The 12,696-nt window shown below is 54.8% G+C and overlaps 1 protein-coding gene across 2 annotated transcripts; it reads right to left on the reverse strand.

Moving 5' to 3' along the window:
* Window positions 1–16: 16 nt before the first annotated feature.
* Window positions 17–11,798, reverse strand: ADAM8 (ADAM metallopeptidase domain 8). 2 transcript variants are annotated; one of them, XM_031602555.2, is made up of 23 exons: window positions 11,685–11,798; window positions 11,423–11,532; window positions 9,336–9,412; window positions 9,137–9,215; window positions 8,227–8,303; window positions 7,844–8,024; window positions 7,414–7,479; window positions 7,255–7,323; window positions 6,762–6,931; window positions 6,597–6,678; window positions 4,449–4,597; window positions 4,020–4,197; window positions 3,037–3,126; window positions 2,663–2,858; window positions 2,390–2,489; window positions 2,119–2,302; window positions 1,957–2,034; window positions 1,772–1,856; window positions 1,564–1,678; window positions 1,311–1,476; window positions 1,029–1,079; window positions 828–926; window positions 17–752 (listed from the first exon to the last, which is right to left on the reverse strand). In XM_031602555.2, exons 1-23 carry the CDS (start codon window positions 11,737–11,739, stop codon window positions 702–704), a joined length of 2,508 nt encoding a protein of 835 aa, XP_031458415.2. In that variant the 5' UTR covers window positions 11,740–11,798; the 3' UTR covers window positions 17–701. The 2 variants fall into 2 exon arrangements, with proteins under 2 accessions (XP_031458415.2, XP_090000814.1); XM_090144688.1 differs by lacking the exons at window positions 828–926; window positions 1,029–1,079 and having other exon boundaries at window positions 17–432.
* Window positions 11,799–12,696: the final 898 nt, after the last annotated feature.

Genomic DNA, 12,696 nt, shown 5'->3' on the forward strand with positions numbered 1-12,696 from the left:
TCTCAGCTTTATGACACAACACACTGAGCCACTGCTATCTTCAGTCTTTATTTGTATAAAAGTATCTGACCTACATTAGATAAAAAGTGAGGAGGACCAGTTCCACAGCGAAGGGCTCAAAACAGTCACACAACTGCTGGCTGTAGTAAAATGCTCCTGGAAAGTCATGTTTCAGGAGAGCAGGAGCCTGAGTGATAACTTCAGAGTGAAGAACCAGATGAGGAGGACTGCTGCTGTGAAGCCAGGCCTAACTTGATGCAGGGTAGCACAGCATCCTTGTGCCACCCTGGTGTGCTTGGAGCCAGGAGCTCCCTGCTGCAGCCCCAGCAGGGACAGGGTGTGAGGAGCAGGCCATCTTCACTGTAGCAGGGCACAGGGCACCCAGTAAAGGCTCGAGGCTGGCTTCCAAATCAGAGCAGGCATCAGGAGGGACTTGGAGAGTGGGGCAAAGAGGAAAGAAGGAAACATCACTTTGGGGGTTTCCTATGGGGAAGAGTGGTTTTGGTAGTGTCCCTGCACCTGGTCCCCTAGCTCATGGCTGTCTAGGCAACCCATAAAGCTACCAAGTCCATTAAGGCACAAAAATATCTGTAAACATGGGTGCTGTCCAGGGTGTCCGGTGAGCAATTCAAGTACCGGTGGCTCTGTGGTCCCCTGCCATCCTGCTGAAGTGCCAGGACCCACAGCTCTGCTGTCCTACATCACCTCCTGCTTGCTGGTGGTTTCAGGGCCACCTTGGGGGGGACCCCTCGCTGCAACAAGGAGAGGGTGTTGGTGGGCACCAGGTACCCAGGGATGAAATGGGAGGGGCACGAGGTGCGGCTCACCTGGGGCAGGGCTGGGATGGCACATGGCTGGAATGAGAGTGCCAGGGGTTTGGCAGGTGGAGCTGGCGGCGGCTGTTCTCTTGCTGCCATATTGCAAGGCTGGTAGGGGTGGCAAGGGGTGAGAGAAGTGAGGTGGCTGCCCATGTGGCATCAGCCACAACTCGCTCCCAGCACCAGCACCTCGAGACAGGTGGCAGCTACCTGCTTGGTTTTCAGAGCTGGCAAAGGCTTGGTGGGTGGCTTTGGCTTCTCCTGAGGGCCAGAGAAGAAAGGCTTAAGTCCCTCATCCACATACCAGGGAGGGACCTGAGCATGGGACAGTGGTCTGGCTTTGGGGCAGAGGAACAGTCCTGCACTGGGAGGCAAGACACCACTACCCCACAAGACAAGGACATCACGTCCAAGGCATGAGATCTCTCAGGCTGAAAGGCCGCCCCACTGGAAATCCCACTCCCACCCTGGGGCCCCACACCACGCTCCTACCTGCAGGAGCGGGCAGCTGGGCACAAGGGACCGGGCATCGCGTGGGGCTGCCGTAGTACTGAGCAGCCTAGGGCTGCCGATGGCACAGCGGGACAGCTGGTGTGGCCGGGTGCCTTCCTGAAAGAGCGGGTTGGTGAGGCCGGTGGCAGGTCTGTTGGAGATCCTCCTGTGGGACAAAGGGCCAACATGCAACAGCATTGCCCTCAGCTCAGCTTGCACAGTCATGTCTTCACTCCCTCGTAGCGCCCCTTACCCTTTCTGGAAGTACTTCTTCCCCTTGCCTCTGAGCAGCAAAATGCCTCCACCAATCAGGATACTGGACAGCACCAGCACAGCCAGCACGGCTGCCAGGACCGTGCTGCTGGCACCTGCAGAGAGCCGGTCGGCATTCGGATGGGCTCTCCTGTTCTAGGAATGCCCAGTGGGACCCTGATGCCACATCTCAGCACAAGACACTCTACCTGACGTGAGCTCCAAAACTTTGTGCTGGCAGTACGGTGGTGCCCACCCCAGCTCACAGTGGCACTCCCGTTTGTGATTGCACACCTGAAGGCACAGAGGGCAGTCTGGGCATGATGGGAGCCATTTCGCACCAAGGGGTCAGGAGGAGCCCTGCTAACGTCAGCCGCAAGCAGGCACAACTTACCCCATGGCCACTGCACTTAGCTGAGCAGTTCTTCTTGCCATAGACCAGGAGGTTCTGGCAGCGCCCAGCATAGCAGACCTGTGAGTGGGTGAGGGGCTATAAGTGTGGGCCTGTGGCTGGGAGCCATCCCCCACCCCCTCAGTGCATCCCTTCAGGGCTCACCATCTCCTCCCCACACTTGGTGCCAGTGGGCACCAGCTGGAGGCTGCCTGTCATCTCATTGGCATCATCACTATCAAGGGCTGCTTTACACTTGAAGCGGCCAAATGAGAGTGTGAAGAAGCCGCTGCCAAGGGCGGGGCTGCTGGTGTCACTCATGCATAGCAGCGTACCACACTTCACATCCCTGTGAGCAGAGCAGTGTCAGTCCTGTGGAACCTTGGTCAGCCCCAGGGCCAGTGATGGAAACAAGAACAGCCACCCTGCTCCTTACTTGGGGCTGCAGGGCCTCCTCCCAGACTTGGTCATGCAGTGGAGGTTGCGATCCTGCCTGCTGTTGTGCTTGAAGCATTCATCAGGAGCCACCTGAGCCGCTGCAGGAGGCACAGAGCAAGAGGGTCACATGGAGCCAGAGCTGCCAGCAAGCCAATGGCAGTCCCCATGCCAGGTCCTGCCTGGCCCTGGCCCTTCCCAAAGTCGCCACACCACCTCCATGGATGTGGCACAGTGCAGAGTTGCAGCACATGGGGTGAGGATGCGGTGCTACCTGCGCCCCAGAGCAGGCGGCACTGCTCTGCATGCGAGGGGCAGGCCCCATTGTAGCAGTAGCCGCGGCTACCCTGGCAGGGGATGCCATTCTCCTGGAAGACGTCCTCTGGACACTCGGAGCTGAGGCCGGTGCAGTGCTCGGGAAGGTCGCAGTCATTTTTGCTGGCCCGGCACAGAACACCAGCAGCTTTCACCTGCACAGAAAGTGGGACTGTCATCTCTCACCTGAGATGCTGACTGACTGCACAGCCAGCGCAGTGACCGAAAGCAACACTTTTCCCCCAAAATTGCTGGGTTTGGACAGGCAGCAGTCCTCAGTCTCTCCTGGCACACCAGAAAGGCCCCAGGGAGCCATGAGGCCCCGTGTAGTACCTTGCAGTCCTGGCAGCAGTCACCTCGCGCACACTCAGCCCCCTCTCTCAGCTGGCACGTGGTGGCATTGCAACACCGGTCAGAGCACTCCTGTGAGGCACACAGGGAGACAGAGATGGGCATGGCCCTCTCAGCCTCCCTGCCCTCCCCCCGGCAGTCAAAAATCTCACTCCACCTCAGCAAGCCTGGGTCTGGTGATACATCAGCACCGTGGGCCTGGGCCCCTGCAGGCCCAGCTCTGGAGACTTAAATGAGCCCTTGCATGAAGTGATTTTGATGAAGGAACCACCCTGGAGCCTATTTCCTGCCTACTATAGGCCAGGTCTTGAGAAGATGAAGCCAAAAGGGCTTGATTTTGAGCTGACACAGCCAAGCAGGCTCCAAAGAGGAGCTGCATGGAGCCTGCATTGGTGGGACCACAGAGAGCTGACATGTCTCTCTTTTGTTTCACCTGCAAGATCCAGAGGGAAAACCCCACTGCCACAAATACATGCTGCAGAGAAATAAAGCCTTCCCAAACATCCCCTGAAAGACCCTCTCCTTCATTTCAGGGAGCTGCCATGTCAGCATGTGCTGAGGGCAGGATAGCCACCACAGGCACGAAATGGTTCCAAGTCAAACCACAAGGCAAATGCAGAGCATTGCTCTGATCCAAAATCCAGCAGCATCACCTCACTGCCTGTCTGGGGACCCATCAGGGACACAAACATCTTCTGTATGGATCACTGCCTTCCCCCAATTCAGGATGTGCAGATATGTGGGTCACATCTCCTTCTTTGGGATGTCCCAAAACCGTGCAAAATGGGGCACACATCTACATTAACAAACACCTTCCTCAAGTTATTCTTCAGCACAAATATAAGGAGCACAGGAAAGGTGAGTCAGGAAGCCTTGCAAAGCGCAGTGGCAGGGAAGAAACAAGCACCACCCTCCCCAAGTCTGAGCGATAGTGTCTCAGATCCCTCTGAGCTCCCAGACTGTACCTCTGGCCTGCCGCAGTCACACTCCTCTCCCCGCTCTACAAACTGGTTCCCGCACACTGGCTCCCCATACAGCTCGTCTGCTCCAGGGACATTCAGCAAGCAGCCAGTCTTGGGATCTTCAAGGAACTGCCACATGTCCTGCTCACTGCAGGTGCTGAAGAGTCTGGGGTAAGCCAAGCTGGAGGGGCACAAAACCAGGCAGTCATGAGAAGAGCTGGGTGACCAATGGCCCAGACTGCAGCTGAAGAACCCTTAGCAGATGCATATCTAGCTTCAAAGTCAGAGATAGAAATGGTGAGTATTCCTTCAGACCTGACCATCCCACGAGCTTCACTTCAGCTCTCATCAACGCAGTGCTGGAGAATATCTGGAAATACTGCAACCCAGGGCTGCTCTTTATTCTTTTTTCACACTTTCTCCTTCACTCACCTGATCTTTGCCGCCATAACACATCCTCCACGTTCTTTGCTGACAGGACAGTGGCAGTCAGCAATGTCTTCGTCATGAGACATTCCCAGGTTGTGCCCCATCTCGTGAGCCATGGTAGACGCAGCACCGATAGGATCCACGCTGTGGTCCTATGGAAGAAGCAGCCAAACATGGTGCAGATGGCTCCTCTCTTGGGCATCCTGAGGCTTTTTTAGATGTTTTCTGCTGGGCCTTGCTGCTGCCTGCAATTCGTCCCATGCCGAGGGAGAATCATAGAACCATAGAATGGTTTGGGTTGGAAGACACCTTAAAGACCATCTGGTTCCAACCCCTGCCATGGGCAGGGTCGCCTTCCACTAGACAGGGGTGCCCAAATTCTCATCTAGCCTGGCCTTGAACACCTCCAGGGATGAGGCACACACAGCTTCACTGGACAACCTGTTCCTGTGGGACAGCTGGGGGACCAGACCCAGTCTGCATGGATTCATGAAAGGCAGGTCCTGCTTGACCAACCTCATCTCCTGTGATCGAGTGACCCACCTGGCAGATGAGGGAAAGGTTGTTCATGTGGTGTATCTGGACTTCAGCAAAGCCTTTAATTACTGTCTCCACAGTATCTTCCTTAAGAAGCTGGCATCATGTGGCTTGGACAGGTACACTCAGGTAAAGAGTTGGCTGGAGGGCCAGGCCAGAGAGTGGTGGTGAGTGGAGTTAAATCCAGCTGGTCATGACTGGTGTTCCCCAGGGGTCAGTACTGGGGCCTGTTCTGTTCAGTATCCTTATTGCTGACCTGAACAAGAGTGCACCCTCAGTAGGTCTGCAGATAACACCAAGCTGGGAGGAAGTGTCGATCTGCCTGAGGGTAGTTAGATGTACAGAGGGATCTGGGCAGGCTGGATCACTGGGTTGAGGCCTACCGTATGAGCTTTAGGCCAGGTGCTGGGTCCTGGGCAGAGTGGCTGGTAAGCTGGGGGTGGAAGTAAATGATCTGGGGATGTTAGTTGACAGTCAGGTGAACACTGAGCCAGCCAGTGTGCCTAGGTGACTAAGAAGGCCAGTGGCACCTGACTTGCATCAGAAATCATGCAGCAGTCAGGAGCAGGTGGTGATCATTCCCCCTGCTCTCACCACTGGTGAGGCTGCACCTCGAGTGCTATGTTCATTTTTTAGCCCTTCACTACAAGAAAGACATCAAGGCCCTTGAGCGTGTTCAGAGAAGGGCAACTGTGAGAGGTCTGGAGCACAAGTCTTATGGGGAGAGGCTAAGGGATTGTTTATCCTCAAGAAGAGGAGGCTCAGGGGAGACCTCATTGCCCTCTACAACTGCCTGAAGGGAGGTTGTGGTGAGGTGGACCTCTTCTCCCATGTAACTGGCAATAAGACTAGAGGGAATGGCCTTAAGTTGCAGCAGGAGAGGTTTAGGCTAGATGTTAGTAGAATTTCTTCTCCAAAAGAGGGTCAGATGCTGGAATAGGTTGCCTATGGAGATGATGGAGTCACCGTCCCTGGAGGTGTTCAAGAAACATTAAGATGTCATATTATGTGACATGTTTTACTGGGGAAATATCAGTGGTAGATGGACATCTTCAAGGTCTTTTCCAACCTTGGTGATTCTATGATTCTATGTTTTTATAATTCCAGTGCCATATTTTTATAGCGAATAATCTCTTCTTAATATCTAATCTAACGCTCCCCTTTTTTAGTTCAAAGCTATTCTCCTTGCCCTATCACTACACTCCCTGATAAAAAAAGTCCCTCCCAAGCTCCCCTGTAGCTTGATTTCAGTAATGAAAGGCTTCTGTGAGGTCTCCCCAGAGCCTTCTCTTCTCTAGACTGAGATAACTGAAGACAAAATCTGGCCCCACAGCCTCTGAAGACCACCAGACTGGTCTTTCAGGAGCATAAGTCAGTAGAGATACAGCAACTATATTCAAATACTGCTCTCCATTGGTTCCCATGGCTGATTGTTCATGCTCCACTAAGGGGATTAGGAGCACAACCAAACTGACCAAGTAGCAATTGCGAATCGAGTCTTGTGGTCACAGGGTGGTGGGAGAAGCCCCATGTCTACAGAGCAGCTCTTGGAGGCTCCTTATGGCTCAGATCCACCAGAGCCCTCACGGCATGCACCCAGGTGGCAGGACCCACCTGATTGACACCGCCCGAGTCCCTGGTGCACATAGCAAGCTTCTTTGCCAGCCCTACAGTCGTGTCATGGAAGTCTATACCCCTGCAGGAAGGAAACATGACCATGGGCATGGAACCCATCCACTAGTAGGGCTGCAGGGAAGGTCTATCATCCAACCCCCTTACGTGATCAGCTGGACATTGTCATGCTGCTTCCTCTTCAGTAGGTCTGTCTCCCGCCAGCGAAGGAAGTTCTCCAGTGTCTCCTCCGCCTTGCGGCTGACAGTGATTTTGTCCCTGTTGCTCCATACCTCTAGGCCAGTCAACGCCACACGCAAGCCAAGAGGTTGATAAAGCTGCAAGGGGATACAGACCAGAGGGAGTGCTTGGATCCAAGCTGCACAGCAGAGTGAAGATCCCACCTCCCTTTGGGACCTGTCACCAATTCCAGGTCACCCTAGCCACGCAACAACAGCCTTTGAATGTTGAGGGCTGAGGGTTCTCCCTGAGGGAGAGCTGACCTATTTCTAATGCCCACTTTGCATACCCCATCAGTTGCTGGACACTCTGCTCCATGGTTGCCCACTTCACAGTGTGAGGCTGGCTTCGTTCCAGCCCTCTCCCAGTTTTGACCAGAGTGAGTATAGTCCTTTGTTGGCCCTGGGGACTCTGGGCTCACCTTGTCAACGTGGTTGACGATTTCCTTCATGCGGTTCTGCACCCTGCGCAAGTCCTTGTACTTCCTGAACTAGGGGAAGGACACAGAGAGGTTCCCAGATCAGTTCCACCTCCCGACAGCTGCAGAAGAGAGTGGAAACCCATGCCCGCCTTCTCTTACCTCCTCGTTGTCCACAACCAGGACCAGCTCCACATATCGAGGCCCTCTGTGCAAGTGGGCTGATTTCTGGAAGTGAAAATGGAAGTGAGCACAGGGAAAGATACGGGGAAAGATCCCTGTCACTGACCCTCCCATGGGATTTGTTCTAGCACTATACAAGGCTAGGAGCTCTTCTAGATCTGCTTTTTAATATTTTTTTGCCCAGGTGTTTCAGACATCTTCCAACATAACAGGAAAAGTCCTGGCCTGCTACGGCTACAAGGCAGGAGAGAGGTCCTGTGAGTCCCTGCATGGGATGAGGCTGAGTACATGCAGGTCCATGGGTGAGTGTAAGGAGAGAGGAGCATGGCCCAATTCCTCTCTCAACTTCACTGGCTGTAGCACTCTCACAAACTCAGCTACAGTGAGAAAAATCAGTGCAATCCCTAACCCAGCGATAGAGCTTCAGGGGTGCAGCAATCTTGGGATCGTGGTCATACTCCAACGCAGCCTCCAGGCAGGCACTGCGTTTCATGCGCAGATGGGATGCTCTGTACACTGCATGCTGGCCATCCTCATGCTCATCCAGAGGTTTCAGCAGGAAGATGGTCTCATTCACCCGGAAAAAGCCACTGCCAAGAGAAAGCACAGTTGTAAGGCCAGGGTGCAGACAGCCTGGCAGAAACAGGCAGATGCCATGCATTCCCCTTGTGGGAGACCCTTTCCTGTCTGTCTGCTTCCCACTGAATCCATGGAGGTCAGCACAGTGGCACCTGGGGTGAATTAGGGCTTCTTTTCACCTTTTCTTCACTCCTGTTTCATCACAGGTCCTACCTGAGCCCACTACAGGTGCTGATGCTTGCTGCAGAGTTGGCATGCCCCTCAACGTGGCCTTGGTAAAAGCAGTGGTCCTGCAACCCGGAAAAGAGGTGTGTAAAGTGGTGGCCTTCTACAATGGAGTGACTGCAATAGCAGACAAAGGAAGAGCAACCGGTCATCTGCCTAGCTTTCTGTATGGCTTTTGGTAAATCCCCCACAACACTCCTGCCTCTAAGTTGGAAAGATAGAAGTTTAATAGAGGGATTACTTGGTGGATAAGGAATTGACTGAGTTTGGATTACATCCAAAGAGTTCCAGTCAGTGGTTGAACATCCAAATGGAGACAGGTAAACAAGTGGTGTCCCTTGGGGATTCACACTGGGACTAAACCAATACTATTTAATATCTTCATCAGTGACATGAATAGTGAGATTGAGCACACACTCAGAAAGTTTACAGATGACACAAAGCTGTGCAGTATTGGAGGAAGGAATGCCATGCAGAGACACCTGGAGAGTCTTAAGAGGTGGGCCCGTGTGAACTTCAAGTTCAACCAGGCCATGTGCCATGTCATACACCTGGGCTGAGGTGCCTGTAGCTCATCACCAGGGAGTGTAATGATAGGACAAGAGGTGACGGCTTTAAACAAACAGAAGGCAAGTTTACATTAGGCATCAGGAAGGAATTCTTCATCCAGAAGGTGGTGAGACCCTGGCACAGGATGCCCAAAGAAGCTGTGGTTGCCCAATCCCTGGAGGTGCTCAAGGCTAGGCTGGCAACCTGGTTTAGTGGCAGATGTTCCTGCCCATAGCAGGGATGTAGAGTGGGTCCCACCTCAGCCCACTAGCCACAGCAACATAAGAAGCACTATGCTGCCTTTCTTGCCCCAAAAACTCCTTTTCCAGAAATGACTCCAGCCCCGTACCTGGACATCTGGCTTCACCATGACTTCAGTGCCGTCAGCCAGATAATGCGTCTCAGTGTAATGCTGTCCCAGCAGCTCCCTGCAGACCGAGACAGGGATGTCAGCAGCAGCTCCAGCTTTGGAGACAGGATGTAAAGTGCTGCTCCAGACCTCCCAGGTGGGGATTGAGCCAGCTCAGTGCCATTGCAGCTGCACTCACCTGTTCTTCTCCAGGTGCAGCAGGTAGTCCCTGCCCTCAGCACGGACACTGTAGAGGACACGTTCCAGGTAGGTGCTCTGCGTGAGACAAAAGAGCAGCACAAACTCACTGTCACAAGGAGCTAAGGCACAGAAGAGAGGATCCTGTTGCCCTGATCTCAATCCTGACCATGAGTGACATGGGGTCCACAGGCAGCCCACTGGTGGGGAGCTACAGGACAGGGAGCCACGCTTCTCCCCGGATGCATACAAGCTCATTCAGCAAAGATACAGGAAATCAGGTTGAAGCAAAGTATCGCAGGCAATAATGCAAATCTCCAGCACATCCTGAGCTGGCGGGCAGGTCACAGCCATGGAGTGGAGTCAGCAGGGCTGGCTTCCCGTGGCTGACTTACAGCTGCAGCTGGCTGCACCAGAAACTGGGGTTTCCAACTCATCAGCTCCTTTTTTGGGGCTGAGCTCAGCGCTTACTCACAGGCTGAACCACAAAGCTCTTCAACTGCCTTACCAGCAGACTTCCTTATCTCCAGCTGATCTGACTTACCACCTCATGGTTAGAAAGCAACATGATTTGGGCTCTTGTCTGCTACTGAGAGCAAAGCTCAGCTTCCTGTGTGTCAGTTCTCCCAGTGGCACCGTAGTGCCAGCAGAAGGGACTTCAGGACATCACCCTATGGTTGTTGAGACCTTGGCATTCACTCAGCCCCATGGAGATGCCACACATCCCTGGGGCTGCTCCATGTGCCCTTCTGGGATGAGACAAGCATTCCTCCTGTGTGAGGTGTTCAGCTTAGCCTCGGGCCGACAGCATCTATCATCATTATCACCATCATCACCACCACCACCCCCGGGGACTCTGCAGGAAGCAGAGGTCATGAAAGTTGTCCAAATTCTTCTCTTATAAGCAGCGTCCCTATGTGCAGTGGCCACAAAGTAGGGCTTTGCTGTTCTTGGCAGCTCCTGGGGCTGAGCAACTGGGAAGGGGCCAGTGGGGCAGCGCAGCTGCAACAGCCACGGGACAGGGCAGGGAGAAAGGTCTCCCATGCAGTATTTCCTTCACCATCCCCATCCTTCTCCAGGCCCCTTTCACATGGGGAAGCAGGGGACCACAGCGAGGTGCAAAGCTGCCCGCCAGCACAGATGGTGTCTTTAAATAGCATCACTCATCTCGTGGATATGTTTGATTTTCTAGAGCAGGGAAAGCAGATGCTTTCGGGGAGTGGCTTTTGGAGCTGCTTTATCAATAAGGGTCTGAATCACGGAGAAACCTGCTGTAGAAAATGAATGTCCCGGATCTCTCATTGGGTGCTGAAGGCTTCTGTTCTACAACACAAATCCTCACTTCTACCTGAATTCCACTTCTTTCAAGGCAATGAGGAATGGCCATCTTGGGTCATGGCCATCGTCGCCAAAATGACAAATCTCTAGAGTGAAACCCCATTCCCTCCCCCAGACTACGAGGTTTCTGAAAAAATAGCACTTGTTTTCTTTCATGTGGACTGCTGAGACTTTCTGATTCTTATTCCCCATTCCCAAGGGAATGAAGAAACAACTTCAGCAAACACAGCAAGAAAACAGCTTATCGGGACGGCCAGGCTCTGCACATTCCTGCTTAATGACAGACCAGAAGTTACAGGATCAGTGACCACAAGGGGTACCCACACCACAAAACGGCCCAAAGAAAGCGTCTAGCATCACCCTCCCTAACAGTCTTCTCTGCTCTCCACTCCCATTTTGCCAGAAACAATCCAGAAAAGATGTTACAACTTCCATGCAATACAATGCAGCAAATCCCAAAACTTCATCCAGTACGGATATGGCAAACAGCAGCCGGTTTCACATTCCGCTCTCCACTCATCGAATCCCACCGCCCTCTGCCCCCTACCTCCCCCCCCCGCCCCCAAGCACGCTGCAAGGCCGTGAGGAAAGCTGCACCGAAGCGGTACTGGGATGAAAATTTGAGATGCGGTGCTGCCGGGTTTGGGGTACAGCATTGCTCAGGTCGGGGCACAGGTCTGCTGGAGTCGGGGCACCGCGCTGCTGGGCGCAGCCCCACTGGTGCTATGTTTGGGGCGCAGCCCTACTCACCGGTGACACGGGGAGATCCCTCTTTGCTCGGGGCGCCGGTACGCGCCGCGGCACCGTCGTCTCGTACCGCTCGACGTGGGCCAGCTCCTCCCGCAGCCCCGCGCCGACTCCTGGGGAATCCGACAGGCAGAGCTGCGGTGGTGGAGACACGGCAGCCCCGTCTCCCCACTCCAGCCCTCACAGCATCCCGACCACAACAGCGGCATCTACCCGCGACGGCACCCTCCGCAGGGGCGGCTCCCGGGGGCCCCCGAGCACTCACCGCGGCCCAGCAGCAGCCCCAGCAGCAGCCGGAGGACGGCGAGCGGCGGGGCCATGGCTCTGCTCCCTCCGCTACTCAGCTCCGCTTCGAGCCGCAGCCCCCGCCCGGCGTGTGACTCACCCACGGCCGCGGAACGGGGCGGAACGGGACGGGGCGGCCTCCGGTGGGGAGCGTGGGGCGGAGCGGGGACAGAGGGGTCTCGGGGCGTCTGAGGGGGATGTGGGCCGCGGGGGCCGTCTGGAAGGACTGAGGGGGGTCCTTGGTGCACCAAGGGGAGTCGTGGTGCCACCGGGGGTTGTCCTCGAAGTACCAGGGGGTGTCCCGGGTCACTGTGAAGCTCTGCAGGGCATTAAGGAGGTGACCAGAAGGTCCCGGGGGGGCCGGGAGAGACCTGCTTGATTCTGGGGCGATGGGGTGGGATGCACAGGGCTCAGCCCGGGGACGTGCACGTCACCATTGGCAGATGGCAGAGAATGCATGCAGGTCCCGGTTCTCAGATTTCATCTGCTGCTCCTGTTGGGCCCTATGATGCGAAACCTCGGGCAGGGTCCCCTGAGGGTACAGCTGCTGCTTCCTCCTTATCTGCAGAGATAACGCAGAGCTTTTGATGCTTTTGTTGTGTTCCAGAGCCAAGACCAGCTGAGAAAATGAGGATATTGTGAAGGCTCCGATCCTGTATGATCCCTTTCTTGGGAGCGCCTGTGCTGACCTGGGGCTACGCAGCAAGACTAGCAGGGGACACAGCCCTGCTGCAGGCACAGGAGTGCTGGAACTCAATGCAGAGTCATAGCTCAGCCCTGGGAAAGTGGAGTGGGGATCCCTGTGCTGTTCTGTCCAACCACACCCACACCTGAAGTGAGCAAATGCCAGTTAGGAAGTGCAGTTCTGGGGCAGCTGAAGTTGTGTGTGTCAGTGTACCTCATGCTGGGGACACTGGAGGCAGGACACAGCACCTTTTGAGATTAGGATGTGTGTGTAAATGAGTAGGCACAAAAACCCCGCGGGGCATTCA

The sequence above is a fragment of the Phasianus colchicus genome, chromosome 8, assembly GCF_987193195.1.
Source record: "Phasianus colchicus chromosome 8, bPhaCol1.hap1.1, whole genome shotgun sequence".
In the NCBI taxonomy this organism is placed as follows: domain Eukaryota; kingdom Metazoa; phylum Chordata; class Aves; order Galliformes; family Phasianidae; genus Phasianus; species Phasianus colchicus.